Genomic DNA, 14,702 nt, shown 5'->3' with positions numbered 1-14,702 from the left:
TCCAATTCCAATAAACAAAACCTTTTAAGATAGTACCTAATCGATATTTACTGCCTACACGCCAACATTAATTAAATCCGAGTTTTATGAAATTTTTGCCTACACCATGCCGTTTTTTGCTTAATATTTTTTTTCGGTATTTTACGGCTTCAACAACTCTATCAGATGTTGATGCGGAAAAAGCCCAAGTTGCTTTTTTGTCTTATTAAATAAATTAAAAACGTTCTGTCCACAGGTCCTCATCAAAGCTAAAAACCGAGTTGTGCTTCTGGGGCGAGGTGTACGAGTTCAGCGGGCTGCCGGCCACGCGCGCCATACACGTCAACGTGTATCGCGAGCCTGAACGGCGCGCGCGCAAGCGGGACAAACACGCCCTAGTCGGTGAGTAGTTACATCACTATATATTCTGGGGCAGGTGTACGAGGCCAGCGGGCTGCCGCCAGCGAATCATGAACTACTGAAAATGCACATCATCATCATCAGGTCATTTAGTCACTACAGGAGGATGATGATAATTTACCAGAGACAAATTGAGTACCCACCCGGCCTATGAGGATGACCCTTTCTAATTTACTAGAAGCAAATGGAGTATTGAATTGTAGGAACATCATATAGTCGTGGTCGTGGTCATCATCGTGATTCACAATGATGACCACGACTACTCTGACAAGAGTGTACCGAAGAATAAATGGAGTATTTGGCGTACATGACTTGTGGGGGCTTGATGTTAAAATGTTTCTCCTTTTTAATTAAAAATCTTGAAAAAATCGAACTGCCAAAGGCTGGAATCGATCCTTAGTTCGAAATTTAGTTTGAGAAGCGCCTCTGATCGCTAAGTTTTAATATTTATCCTTTATTCGTCTCTTACGAAATTCAAAAGAAGAGTGGGGGCACTCTTCATCTTAGTAACATACTTATGTTATTTACATTTGTCTTTACAGGTACAGTCCGTATCCCGGTCGACGACGTATCGTCGCGATACCTCAACGAACGGTGGTACCCTCTGTCCGAGGGCGACAAGCCTCAGTCCCCGGGAGGCCGCGCGCCGCCGCCGCCCGCGCCCGCGCTCCGTATCAAGTGCCGCTACCAGAGCGTCGATGTGTTGCCACTGGATAACTACGCGAGGTTCCTGGACTACCTGAAGAGGAACTACAGGAGGCTGTGCGAGTACCTCGAGCCTGTCATTGGTAAGTTTCCACTGAAATTGTTTAGGGATTTAAACGGTAGGAACTACCGGAGGCTGTGCGAGTACCTCGAGCCTGTCATTGGTAAGTTTCCACTGAAATTGTTTAGGGATTTAAACGGTAGTATACTCTATTCGAGGGCGACAAACCACAGTCCCCGCGCCCGCGCTCCGCATCAAGTGCCGCTACCAGAGCGTCGATGTGCTGCCGCTGGATAACTACGCGAGGTTCCTGGACTACCTGAAGAGGAACTACAGGAGGCTGTGCGAGTACCTTGAGCCTGTCATTGGTAAGTTTCCACTGAAATTGTTTAGGGATTTAAACGGTAGTATACTCTATCCGTAAGAGGCGACTTAGGGTCCACACATCAAACAGAGAACGGGCAGCAGCGCTCTCTGAAAAACATCAATCTTTTAAACTGCGATCTCCAACCCGCCTGCCAAGCGTGGGGATTATGGCAAAACCCTCCACTATAGTGGAGGAGGCTCATAGTCCAGCAGTGGACTGTAAAGGGCTGTTGATGATGATACTCTATCCGAGGGCGACAAACCGCAGTCCTCGCGCCCGCGCTCCGCATCAAGTGCCGCTATCAGAGCGTCGATGTGCTGCCGCTGGACAACTACGCGAGGTTCCTGGATTACCTGAAGAGGAACTACCGGAGGCTGTGCGAGTACCTCGAGCCTGTCATTGGTGAGCTATAACTACGTTTATTTGAGGGGTTTACAACGGTGGTAGCCTCTGTCTAAGGGTGACAAACCGCAGTCCCCGCGCCCGCGCTCCGCATCAAGTGCCGCTACCAGAGCGTCGATGTGCTGCCGCTGGATAACTACGCGAGGTTCCTGGACTACCTGAAGAGGAACTACAGGAGGCTGTGCGAGTACCTCGAGCCTGTCATTGGTAAGTTTCTACTGCATTTACTTAGCTGGAGAAGTTCAAACGATAGTATACTCTGTCCGAGGGCGACAAGCCTCAGTCCCTCGACGCCCGCGCCCGCGCTCCGCATCAAGTGCCGCTACCAGAGCGTCGATGTGTTGCCACTGGATAACTACGCGAGGTTCCTGGACTACCTGAAGAGGAACTACAGGAGGCTGTGCGAGTACCTCGAGCCTGTCATTGGTAAGTTATAGCTATAACTACGTTTATTTGAGGGGTTTACAACGGCGGTAGCCTCTGTATAAGGGCGACAAACCGCAGTGACCGCGCCCGCGCTCCGCATCAAGTGCCGATACCAGAGCGTCGATGTGCTGCCGCTGGATAACTACGCGAGGTTCCTGGACTACCTGAAGAGGAACTACCGGAGGCTGTGCGAGTACCTCGAGCCTGTCATTGGTGAGTTATAACTACGTTTATTTGAGGGCTTTACAACGGTGGTAGCCTCTGTCTTAGGGCGACAAACCACAGTCCCCGCGCTCCGCATCAAGTGCCGCTACCAGAGCGTTGATGTGCTGCCGCTGGATAACTACGCGAGGTTCCTGGACTACCTGAAGAGGAACTACAGGAGGCTGTGCGAGTACCTCGAGCCTGTCATTGGTGAGTTATAACTACGTTTATTTGAGGGCTTTACAACGGTGGTAGCCTCTGTCTTAGGGCGACAAACCACAGTCCCCGCGCTCCGCATCAAGTGCCGCTACCAGAGCGTCGATGTGCTGCCGCTGGATAACTACGCGAGGTTCCTGGATTACCTGAAGAGGAACTACAGGAAGCTGTGCGAGTATCTGGAGCCTGTCATTGGTGAGTTATAACTACGTTTATTTAAGGGGTTTACAATGGTGGTAACCTCTGGAGACCTATTGATTAGTATAGCAAAAAGTGTACTACAAATCTCTTTACGGTAAGCAAGTAACTTTTTTCGCGGTGATAGTGGTGGATAAGTCAGGAGGACTGTTTAACTAAACTAAGTAATCCTTTTCAGTAGAGCCACTTACTTAACATCACTAATAAGTAAGTGGCAAGAAATAATACTAATTATGTCACGCGTTAACCAAAACTGAAAATGGTTTTAAAGATTTCTAATTACTCTTGTTGTTAGGTATCCCCTACCATCAAATACTATATTTAGGGGGTATATTTTCTAATGGGTTTACTAATAAAGTATGTTTTGTTATCTACAGGTGTCAAAGCCAAAGAAGACATAGGCTGTGCCCTGGTGCTATGCATGGCGGGCGCGGGCCTGGCTCCTCGGTACTTGGCCGACGTGGTGGCACTCGACGTGCGTCGAACTGGCGACCACTCGCTCACCTTCCGAGGCAACTCACTCGCTACTAAGAGCATGGAGGCTTACTTGAAGCTCGTGGGAGATCAGTACCTGCAGGTAATAATAACAATTCGATTAAGTGACTAATATTGGCATTATTGTGGAAAGATCATTTAAAATTACAGGCATAGCGCGTAATTGAGTGGGCTGTTGCGGTATAAGACTGAGTCCGCACTATGGTTTTTTCCCGCAAGCGGTAAACCGCCAAACAGCAAAACCGCCCTAAACGTATACGCGGGAAAAAGCCACAGTGCGGACGCTTGCATTAGTTTTACTTGGTTATAAAATCACGCGGTTAAAAACCTCACGTCCTCCCGTTCCAGAACAGGATCACTACCACAGGAACCAACTCAGTCATGCGCTACCTGTATCTATCTGTAATGTATGGGGATACCAGCTATTTCAATCACACAATAGAAACAAAAGAATATTGAAAACAAATGAAATATTATCTTCCAGGACACACTAGGCGAAGCGGTAGCGGCAGCGGCCGGGCCGGGCGCGGCGGACTGCGAGGTGGATCCTCTACGCGCCGGCGGTGGAGCAGCGTTGCGGCGCCAACAGTCAGCCTTGCGGGATGCCGTGTCGCTGGCCTGGCGTGCTATATCTGCTTCTGCGCCTACATTCCCACCGCCACTAAGGGACTGCTTCGCTACCTTCCGCGAGAGGTAAATATACTTTCATCAACTATGAGGTAGACCTAATAAACGTGGATCTGTGGTACCAGCAGTCGTCCCTGGGCGACACCTTGTCCATTAATATTCGTTGCGGCTTCGAAGACAGCTAGAAATCCTTCGGGACTACTCAATGTTGGATTTAATTGGCAGCTAAACTGTAGATCTTGCCTATACGATAGGAGTTGGAAGTTGCAATGGTGGGAACGAGAAGTGATATTAGTCCCGTTTCTTAAACACGTTTCACTCAAAATTATTGATAGAAAAGACGGGGTTCATTATTTTACAATTTTCTGTTTTTGCAACAGGTTAACATCCATGGGACGAGAAGACATCTCCGATAATTTGATCAGTGCATCCATCTTCCTTCGATTCCTGTGTCCCGCTATTCTTTCACCCAGTCTATTTGGAATCACGCACGGTAAGTTTAAAATATTTATTTAAATTATATAATAAACAATGAAAATTAAATTAAAGCAATAAAAGAATTAAACAAAGCTCTCAATAAACATCCAGATGATTTCCAAGGCTCCAAAGACGTATTACGTAGACGTATGTGTATTGCGTTAAAACAATTTCATTACCCTTTCAGAGTACCCGAACGAGCGCGCTGCTCGCAACTTGACTCTTGTCGCGAAGACGCTGCAGACGCTGGCCAACTTCACGCGCTTCCAGGGCAAAGAGGCCTTCATGGAGTTCCTCAACGATTTCCTGGAGCAGGAGGCGCCTAACATGAAGGCGTTCCTTAGAACTATCTCGGTAAGTACTTTTTTACCGCCACTGTTCGGTAAATGATACATCACACCTTCGCTGTATTCGTGATGCAACCGCTTTTATGGATAAAATTATTTTTCAATTTACAACTTGTGTCGAATTTGCTACGGGTAGGTAAATGCTGTTACTTATTTCGCAGCATCTGCTTGTCATTAATGATATAGCATTACCAGACAGATGTTCCAGCAAAATTGTGGTCACATTTTATTCGTAATGCATGTCTGCGGTCATGTAATCACTTGTAAGCGCTCGAGTAATAATTTTGCACCTGTTCCTTGTTCTTGCAAGTCGTGAAAACATGTTAATGTCTTTATCGTGTTTATATTTTTTATCATTCGTCGTAATCTCTGCGAGTACATTTATAAATTAATATTAAAGTAAATATTTTATACTGAGATATAAAGGGTATCTTTTCCCCATGGGTACGTTTCATTTAACCAGTGTGGTCCCTACCTTCGGTCGTAAACGAAGTAAAACTTACGAATATTCTGTTTGTTCTTTCACAGTCGCGCCCCCAAGACCAACCTCAGATGCAGATGCAGCAGTCCTATAGCACGCAACAGCAGCAAGAAGGCAGCAACCGCAACTCGTCTGCTTCGCAAGGCTCCGAGGGCTCTCGAAGCGAGGCGGCGGTGGAGGCCGACCCTGAGTGGGCGCCGCACGTGGACCTCGGCAAGCAGCTGGCGACGCTACACGGGCTGCTCGTGGATAGTCTGCCGAAGCTACCTGCAGCTAGGATGCAGGTATGGGACAGAAAAATTCACTGTAATATGGGTCTCATCAAGGTATGAGTAGTGTGACATTACTGGATGTTGAAACTGATCCTGATGAAGCTGTCTGCGTCCAGGATATCATGTTAGCAGTAGGCGTAGTTCAATTTCTTTCGGAAATTTATTCCGAAATTTCTCGTGCGGTGATGTTGTGATAATCAGACTGATCCAAATCATTGTATATTATGAATTCAAGCTCACTTTACTTCTCACTTACTTAGGTAGTATTTTTTGCTTATACTTTACCTTTTTGTTTCAGGAGCTGGATCCATTGTCTGATATCTTAGACGAACTTAGCAAGAGGTTAGTGAGCAACGATATTGGACCTATGCCTCAGCACGCAGACAATATCTTTAGGTAAACATAATTTTAATTTAGTTTACTTTCCCGATAACAAAATATTTCACCATAATCATGGTCTCATTTGTTACCAACAAAAAAAGAAATTGATAACTATTTTTGTTTTTAGGTTCAATGATCCTACCTGCAATTCGCCAACGAAGCAAAACAACGCCGATCCTGTAACGAATGGAGCAATGAACAGCAACTTTGCTCACAGTTCCCCAATCATGAACAAGAATGGCGTCCAGTTCAACGTCAGCCCTTCAAAGTCAAATGCCGAAGACTCCAAGTACAAAGGCTCTTATGGCAGTGTTGCCAAATCGCCCAGCTTCAATCTGCGCTCAGCCACGCTCCCAAGAAATGGATACGGCTCGAACCCAGTCAATCAAAATGTCAACCCAGACAGATATAGCTCACAGTACAATAATCAAGAACATTGCGTAAACCTAAAAGTAGTACAGATCGGCTTTGGTTCGGACCAATATCCGAAAGGTATCAGCAATGGAGTAAACGAAAGTCTGGAAAGAAGATTCCAAGATAGGTACAAACCCAATAACTACAATCAACAAACGCACTACCACAACTCAAATTACAACAGTACAGAGAGATCTCCTAGTAGCGACAGCATTAACCATAACTATTGTTCAAATGATATGCAAAACATCATGAAGGAAACTGCAACACTTGAGGAACTGTCCGACCTCCTGAAATACGCTGATGATTCTGATATTGTTGAAGACAAACTCATAATGAACAAAAAGAACTTGTCTCAGTCGAAATCAGCAAACAATAACATTATAAACGGAAACAAAACTAACTACGCAAATAATGGTTCGAACGTATCCATCAGTGGATTGTCAAATGTTGCAAGTTCCGGGTACCAAAGCATCGCTACATACAGCCAAAGTTCTAGTCCCATCGAAAACACAAATCATCTGCATCAGCCATACGAAAATGGCGGTCAACCGATGAGCCGCTACTCGCAGCTAAATTACCAAAAACAGAGAGATAAACAGTATTACGATAGCAAAAATGAAAAATTCTATCCAAAGAGTCCAGTGCAACAGAAAATTGAATACGATATTCAGAAATATGGCATACAGAATTTTACTACAGCTGAAAATACGCAAACAAACACGAACGTTAATTCAAAGATAGGTCCTTTAGTATTCACAAATCCCGTCTACAACATGGAAGACAGTCGTACACCTCAAGAGAAGAAAAAGAATAATGAAAACAGAAATTCAAAGCGTTGTCCTTGTGGCTCATCCAGTTCATCCATAGATGAGGAGGGTTTGAGCACAGACAACGTAGAGACAAACTCAGAAGAGGGTTCTACAAATTTTAACGACGACACAAGAAACTATGACCAACAAAACCGTAATAATACCCACCGAAAACTTACCAGAGATAATTGTAATTATGATGATATGTATCAGATGAGTAATCATAGTCATTCTCCAAGGATGAGGGATGATGAATCGTCAAGCAATTCGCCGAGCTTGAGAAAAAGCAGTAAGACGCGAATGCCCAGGACAAATCCTATGCTTTCATACTCCACTAATCAAAATCAGCTGAACTTGAAGCATTTCGGTCAAAGGGGGGAGTCGTTGTACGAAAGTAAGCCTCATCACATTTCGACTGACTCTGGTTACCCGATGAGTCGATCTGATTCCAACGTGGAAGAAGTCAACAAAGAAATGTACAGGTTACAGATATCCCGAAGTCAGAAGGCGCTATTCAATATGGAGAATAAGAATAATTCTCCAGAAAAGTACAATGTGACGGAAAATTCGATTCCCGAGACGAATTATCCTCTGGACAGGACGTACTCCGGGGCGAAGGTGTCAAGTAGTAGGGTGAATGAGGATTTGGAGAGGCATCAAGAGTATTATGGCGTTCGGGATGGAAGACGTGAGTCTCCTCAGGGAGTGTTTAGTCGCGAGTCTCAGTCGAGTGAGGCGAGTGAACGAGCGCCGTTGAGAGAGAGGGAGGTGGCCGGCCGCGACAAACTACAAAGGCGGCTGAGCTTGGAATCCGCCCGCGAGCTCACAGATAGTTCCGATGAGGTGGAAGACACACTGTACAGTACAACGGGAAGAAGACGCACGTCAAAGCATCACAGGACGATTGAACAGGTGTGTAAATTAGGAATGTTGACTGAAACTAAGTTTAAATCCAGTAGCAAGGTAACCAATGAGTTTACGCAAGAATTTATAAAAATACATTGTTGTGTTTCAGTATGAACGAGAAATCGAGAGGCTAAAGTGTTCAGTAGAGCTACTTCGTGGAAGATTACCGGCGGAGCCTGGTCAGGATCACACAGATGCAAAGATGAAGGCTATAATTTCAAGGTAAAATAAAAAGATAACACAACTAAGTAATACATAAATTTATATTCAAGAATTCAAGTCAGTGGTTAACAATATTTTCCACTATTTCAGGTTGATCTGCGTAGAAGAGGAACTGCGACGGGAGCAACGCAAAATGGCCGCCGCTCTGTCACACAAGCAACGAGTAATCGAGGCTCAAGAACACCGTATTGCAGCCTTAGACGAGGCCAACACCAGGCTACTGTCGGCTCTGGTACATTTGCAACAAAGAGCCCCGCACCCCGCGCCCCCGCATACCCCCTCGTCGAACCACACGCAACATTCACACCAAGAACTACAGATATAAGTCTGATTTTTGCATACGATTGAGCAATCGACCAAACGAAATAGAAGACCTAGTTGGTCAGGTAACAGGTTACGTAGTCTTTTCTCGTTGAAACCGCATGATGCCTTGGGTCTCAGAGTTTATTGATATGCATGCAGGTATGCATCATTAAACTTGTTACATACCTTTAAAATAAAGGAAGATCAGCGATACGGAACCGTGACAATAGCCGTGTTGTATTTGAGCCTTACACGTCACTGTGATGTATCAGACTGCATACATACCTAAATACAAAAGGTATTGGCTCTTTAAATCGTTGTGAATATGGTGTTCATTGTCGAGCTATGCAAATACATAATTATAAACTGTCTACTTCGTGTGTTGACTTAGCTATCAACTTCAAAGGCTATTTTATTCTTATACATATAATCTTATTTACTGCTCTCTTAGAACTATCGATTTAAATAGAGCTGAAGCACAAATCGTTTAACTAATGTATTGTATAGAATCGTATCTACTTTCTTGTTAATTGATATAATGAATTTGATGTTTTATTATTATTTTCATTCGCAATGCACAATAATTTATCGATCGAAGCACTATGCTTATGACGTTGTAATATAAATTTATGCATTTTCTATCTCTCTTATTGCAATATTACGGTTATTTTATTAAGAGGCAAATATTTATTATGATAAAAGTTTTCTAACAAACCTTGTATGTAGATCACATTTGTTCGTTTTGCCATTTATCTTTAACTTTGTTATATTGTTTCTTTAGTTTTAAATGGAGATGCTTTAATGACAGTAACATTTCGTTATGTATCAGTATTCTTGATTAAACTGGATAGTGTTCGCGTCAGATCGCGTCGGCAAAGTTTGTTTTCTGTAATGATACCAAAGACGATTGAATATCCCTTAGTGTAGAGTTGTAGTGGACTCTACGAACCACTGCTCTATAGCACTAGAGTTGTAATAAAGTAAAACGTTATAGATTTTATAATAATAGTGTAAGACTTGTATAAAATAATACTAGGCGCTACGTTAAGTCAATGTGGTATGAAATTAAAAAATATTTTGAATACCTGTGGAGTATTATATGGATTAACGGTAGTAATGTAAAAGTCGTTAACAACCCAATTGGACACTGGCTGGACATTTGTTGAACAAATCGAAATCATTTATCATCGATGTAATATGGTTTGCGAATTGCAATTTCACATTATATTCTGAAACTGCTAAATTTCAGTGAATCTAATTTTAAGCCATAAATTTATGTAAATATACCTGTGTAGGTATATTATGTTATTCTTATCACATTAAATTATGGATTACGTATTCACGACTTTCATTTGTATCAAATTAATTATAACCCTAATAGGAACAATGACACTAAAACAAAACATTATCTAAGATTGAAACTTTAATTGAAAACAAAAAGACATACACAGACAATACATTTTCATTCTTGAGGTTCGATTCCAGCTGGCAAACAACAATACCTTTTTCTGGCCAAATTAAATTTGCGTTCTGCTGTTTCTTTGGTACTGTACGGGTGCATAATTTGCAAGTCTTCTATGCGTCCGAATAAATATGAAAAATATATCTCACGGAACTTTTTGTCGGGGAACTGAGCTTGGTACATGGTAGGCCACATCAAATTATTTACTCTTGCTAGCGATCTAAATAACGCTAATCTGTATTTGTACGTGTACTTTTTGAATTTCTCATTTAAATCGAGTTTGTGCACCCAGGTCGTGTGTCCGGAATATGTCGGGTCTTTAGGCGGAGATACATGGCCGTAGCCCTTTGAGTCCAGCAACTGGAACATCTGCCAGTACATTGTGCTCTTGCGTATCATTTCTGACTTTTGACTTACAGTGTACGGGCCGTTTATTCGTTGCCGCATCCATTCTTTTAACTCTGGCACTAGATGAATATCTGGCAGCCGCGCTGCTACATTCACGCGCCTCATCAGCCTCAGAGCACATTTCAAATAATCTTCGGGTTTAGGGTTTTGACCCAAACATGTTGTTGAGGAACGTTTAGTTTTTTTCTTCTTTTTATCTTTCTTATCTTTAACTGTGCCATCATCCACATGTAGCATGCTGTCAGTGTCCCATAACTTTTTGAATTCCCTTTCAACGTGCAACCGCTTTTGGTCTAAGTCGTATATCGTTTCGTAATTGAATTTGAAGGGCATGTGTTTTGTTGGCTTTTGGAAAAACTGTAAATCATCGATCGGGAATGTGCCTTCATTTCCATAGTCGTAAAAGTGCTCGCAATAACATTTGCTACCTTTTACATACTCGAAAACTTGGTCTTGCCATTTCTTTACGCAATCGCAAGGATCGGGTTTCGGCGGCGGCGGTCTGGCGCGGAAACCGCAGTGAATGTTGATGTATTCGCCGTTCAAGTATCTGTACCCTCCATGTATGAGTTCGCCAATCGGGGGCAATATAGACACACTGCCAAGTACAAACACTGACTTGCCTAGTACTTGATAGACACCAGTGATCACATACTGCGAGTTCCACATGCCAGTGCTAGGAGCTACAGGTTTTCTTCGGCGCACGGACTTTTTGCGATTAGTCACACTGATGCCGTAAGTCTTTTTTACTTCGGTGACACATAGCTTTGAACCTCTCATTCGGCGATGGCTCGTTCTAGTCACTGTTTTCATTGCGAGAGTGGTGATGGATGAGTAGGGTTCAATATTCATGACCCCAGCAAGTTTGTCGCAGTATGATCGTGGCAACCTTTTCTTCGGAGGCGGTGGTGGTGGCGGGGGTGGAGGCGGCTTCGGGATCGGTGGTTCTTCCTCATAAGGTTCGTTCAGGTCGTCCAAATTTGGTAAAGGCGCCGGGCGAGGTCGCTTCTTCGTGGGGGGCTCATACAAAACTGCAATCATCTTTTGCAAATATGGCGAGGCTAGTGGTGGTTCCGGTTTAGGTTTGGGTTTTGGAGCTTTCGGTTTCTCTTGTTGGTCAGGACGAAATCTTTCTTTAAGCAAAGTGATCAAATTGTCAAGCCCTAAATACAGGATACCTGACAGCATAAGCCTGGCGTTTAAACAGTAAGAGCCTCGTTTACCGTCGATGTTGTGGCCATACGTCATCGCAAACAGCTGGGCGAGCATGACTTTAGGATCGTCACGGCCTAAATAGAGGCAATTCATAAGGTCAATGTTATTGGGTCGAGGGTACAGGCCCAACTCACGCATCAATTTAGCTGTTCGTACAGGACGTCCTTCTAATAGATCTTGATAGATTGAAAACTCTAAGGCGTCTAAAGCTGTTCTTTGAGGTACACTAAGAGCCTGGTACCAGATGGGGCCGATGGACTTTTTGATGTTGTTAAATACAATTTTGTCCTTCTGTTTTCGGTATTCTTTGAGCTCTTCCATGAATATTTGTCGCTCGCGCATCTTGCCCGCGTATACGATCTGCATGCGGCGGTTGGCGCGCTCCTCATGGCTGGTCTCAGGGCCATATTTATGAACCATTATTGCACGTGAACTAAAAACCTCTTGATGATAGCAAGGAAATAATCACAAACGCATACAATTTGATGAAACTTCGATAAACTGCAATTTAGAAAAAAAAATATTTACTCAGTAAAAAGTCAACCAGACATCAATTTTTATATTTTTTATGTTTAAATTATTTCTTTTCAATTTTCAAAAAGGTCTTACTTCATAAAATGACTAAACTCTACAATTTACAGAGTGCACTGACATCTATCGCCAAGTAATTGTATGAAATGTAGAGCACACTCCGTCTCTACATAAAAAAAAATGTATTATATAGCCTAGTAATAAATATAACATTGTTGACATTAGTAAAATTTCTGTAAAATCTTATTTATGGGTATAAATAAAATAAACTAAGCAAATATTTCAAGGAAGTAAGATTTGCTAATAACACTATTTACAGAGTAACTACCGCCATCTATGTACGAGTAGCCATACTAGCCACTTTATGAACCAAATTAACATCATTGTTTTTCAGTGAGAACAAAGTATTTCATGAAGTATTTGTATTCTTTAGTGTAAAACGCAGTGGTTAGCTATTATTTTATTACTACCTACCTTTACAATGCTTATTGCATAACTTGATCTTTCCTTAACGCATAGCAATCCCGAATTACTACGGTAACAAAGTTCTAACTAGGTAACGTTCTTTTGATTGATGTGTTTACTGCACTAATATTTTTCATTAAAATCGACTGATTCAAATTGGAATACCAAAAAAGCGCTTACATTATTCAACAGCTACAATTGAATTATTCAGACAATATTTCCAAACAGTTACCAATCCAGAATCCCGTAGTATTCCAAAATAATGTATTATTTCCCCAAAATTAGCGTATAACGGTGTATGTTTTGTTAGTCATGCGCACAGTGACGCGCTCCCGATCAGCTGGCAAAACTCGGCCGGTCGAAGACCTGGGGTGAACGCTCTCGTCTATCACCTGAGCAAGTTATGCTGCTCATTCATACGCTCTGGCGAATCGATCTCAATAAATTTAAAACACATTTCCGGGAATCATTCAGCGTGGACCAGCTAAATGTTAATGCTAAGTCGATCGTGTGAGCGGTGACGATGAATGGAGATGGACGTAACTGTACGCGATCGTTAGGGGCGATTGAACCGTTGGTTTAAAGGACATATTATATGGTTTGTTAAGTTAAGGTAACATATAGGTAAGTTACAAAAATAACAATAAGTAATTAAATATTTTTTATGGAATGATGGATTGACTTATTCTCGTAGTTATATTAAATTTATCTGCATAATCTGCATTAACAAGACAGTAAGTGAATAAGTAATGACCAAAAAACTATGTAATATCGCTGTTTTACTAACAATAAAAAGGCATTATTTCTAGCAACAGAATGTTTACCAAGTTTTCCAAATAACACCAATAAAAATTATAATTACTTAGTTCCTACTTTACAGACTCTACATATATTTGGATAATGACTACTATAAAACATTTAAACAAAAATGAAGCTTTGTTTGGTTTGTAAATGCGCCTACATTGTATGTACAGTGATTCACTGGGTTCAAGTAGGTGTCAACAAGCCAGCGCTCCCGAAGCCCAAAGACTCTACATTCCACAAACGCGCATGACTCATTAAGTCACATTAAATTCAATTAAACAGATTCTTGTATTGGGTTATTGTTGAGATTATCAAGCCTGTTATGTTTTGGATTTGAACACCACTAACTTTTTGTAAATACTCTAAGGGTGGGTTGCACCATCTTACTTTCACTTTGACAAACGTCAAAAATCTGTCAAACTCCATACAAAAAACACCGGTTATCGTCATAGTTTCCGTCAAAGTTAGGTGGTGCAACTCAGCCTAACATTTTTAATACATGAGTGTCAACAAAATATTTTTTCTTCATAACTAAGTACGTACTACTTTAGCAGTACTATTGTTACAATACCACAAACAATTCTATTTGTACCGAAAATTAGCAGAACGTAAATTGACTAATTTACTGTCGTGCTATCAAATAAAATGTTATTTCTACAGGATTTTAGAAACATTTGAACGAGGTATAAATCCATACAGCTTTAACTACACTTGTTATAAAATATAAACATTTAAAGGTTCATACACAGGTTCGTTATTATTTTATAAAATTGTTGTGATCAAATTGTATCAATTTAACAGGTTTCTAGATGTAGCCTCTTACCGCCTAAAGAAATAAATCTATACATATACAGGGTGTTAGGTAAATGGGTATATGAGCGGACACTAGCCCATGTTAACATGGCCATATAAATGGTATGGTGAAGTCAGAAATTTGATATCATCATTTTTTTAATTTTAATTTCCATACTAAATAAATGTTATAAAATCCGATTTGTATGAAATTTAAAATAATTAAAATGAAGATATCAATTTTCTGACTTCACTATACCATTTATATGCCCACTAGCTTTCCGCCCGCGGCTTCGCCCGCGTGGAATTTTGTCTGTCACAGAAAAACTTTATCGCGCGCGTCCCTGTTTCAAAAACCGGGATAAAAACT

At 41.9% G+C, this 14,702-nt stretch overlaps 2 protein-coding genes across 12 annotated transcripts in view; one reads left to right on the top strand and one right to left on the bottom strand.

The window, feature by feature from the left end:
- Nucleotides 1-9,993, top strand: part of raskol (Ras GTPase-activating protein raskol) — a 174,585-nt gene extending 164,592 nt beyond the window's left edge. For all 11 annotated transcript variants that reach the window (XM_028321899.1, XM_028321898.1, XM_028321895.1 and 8 more), the window contains 11 exons: nucleotides 236-381; nucleotides 942-1,187; nucleotides 3,296-3,495; nucleotides 3,898-4,106; nucleotides 4,421-4,533; nucleotides 4,705-4,871; nucleotides 5,393-5,629; nucleotides 5,916-6,013; nucleotides 6,126-8,136; nucleotides 8,240-8,352; nucleotides 8,443-9,993. In XM_028321899.1, coding sequence (XP_028177700.1) covers nucleotides 236-381; nucleotides 942-1,187; nucleotides 3,296-3,495; nucleotides 3,898-4,106; nucleotides 4,421-4,533; nucleotides 4,705-4,871; nucleotides 5,393-5,629; nucleotides 5,916-6,013; nucleotides 6,126-8,136; nucleotides 8,240-8,352; nucleotides 8,443-8,677 — 3,775 coding nt within the window. In that variant the 3' untranslated portion in view covers nucleotides 8,678-9,993. The remainder of the gene's footprint in view (nucleotides 1-235; nucleotides 382-941; nucleotides 1,188-3,295; nucleotides 3,496-3,897; nucleotides 4,107-4,420; nucleotides 4,534-4,704; nucleotides 4,872-5,392; nucleotides 5,630-5,915; nucleotides 6,014-6,125; nucleotides 8,137-8,239; nucleotides 8,353-8,442) is intronic.
- A 124-nt stretch (nucleotides 9,994-10,117) lies between these two features.
- Nucleotides 10,118-12,276, bottom strand: LOC114365358 (uncharacterized). The gene has a single exon (XM_028321906.1). The coding sequence runs from the start codon at nucleotides 12,158-12,160 to the stop codon at nucleotides 10,118-10,120; it is 2,043 nt and encodes a 680-aa protein (XP_028177707.1). The 5' UTR covers nucleotides 12,161-12,276.
- Between the last annotated feature and the right edge of the window lie 2,426 nt (nucleotides 12,277-14,702).

Source organism: Ostrinia furnacalis, unplaced genomic scaffold (assembly GCF_004193835.3).
Source record: "Ostrinia furnacalis isolate ACB-3 unplaced genomic scaffold, ASM419383v2 OfSCF7584, whole genome shotgun sequence".
Taxonomy (NCBI): Eukaryota; Metazoa; Arthropoda; class Insecta; order Lepidoptera; family Crambidae; genus Ostrinia; species Ostrinia furnacalis.
Note: the sequence above shows the minus strand (reverse complement) of the source record. Positions and strands in the feature narration are given on the sequence as shown.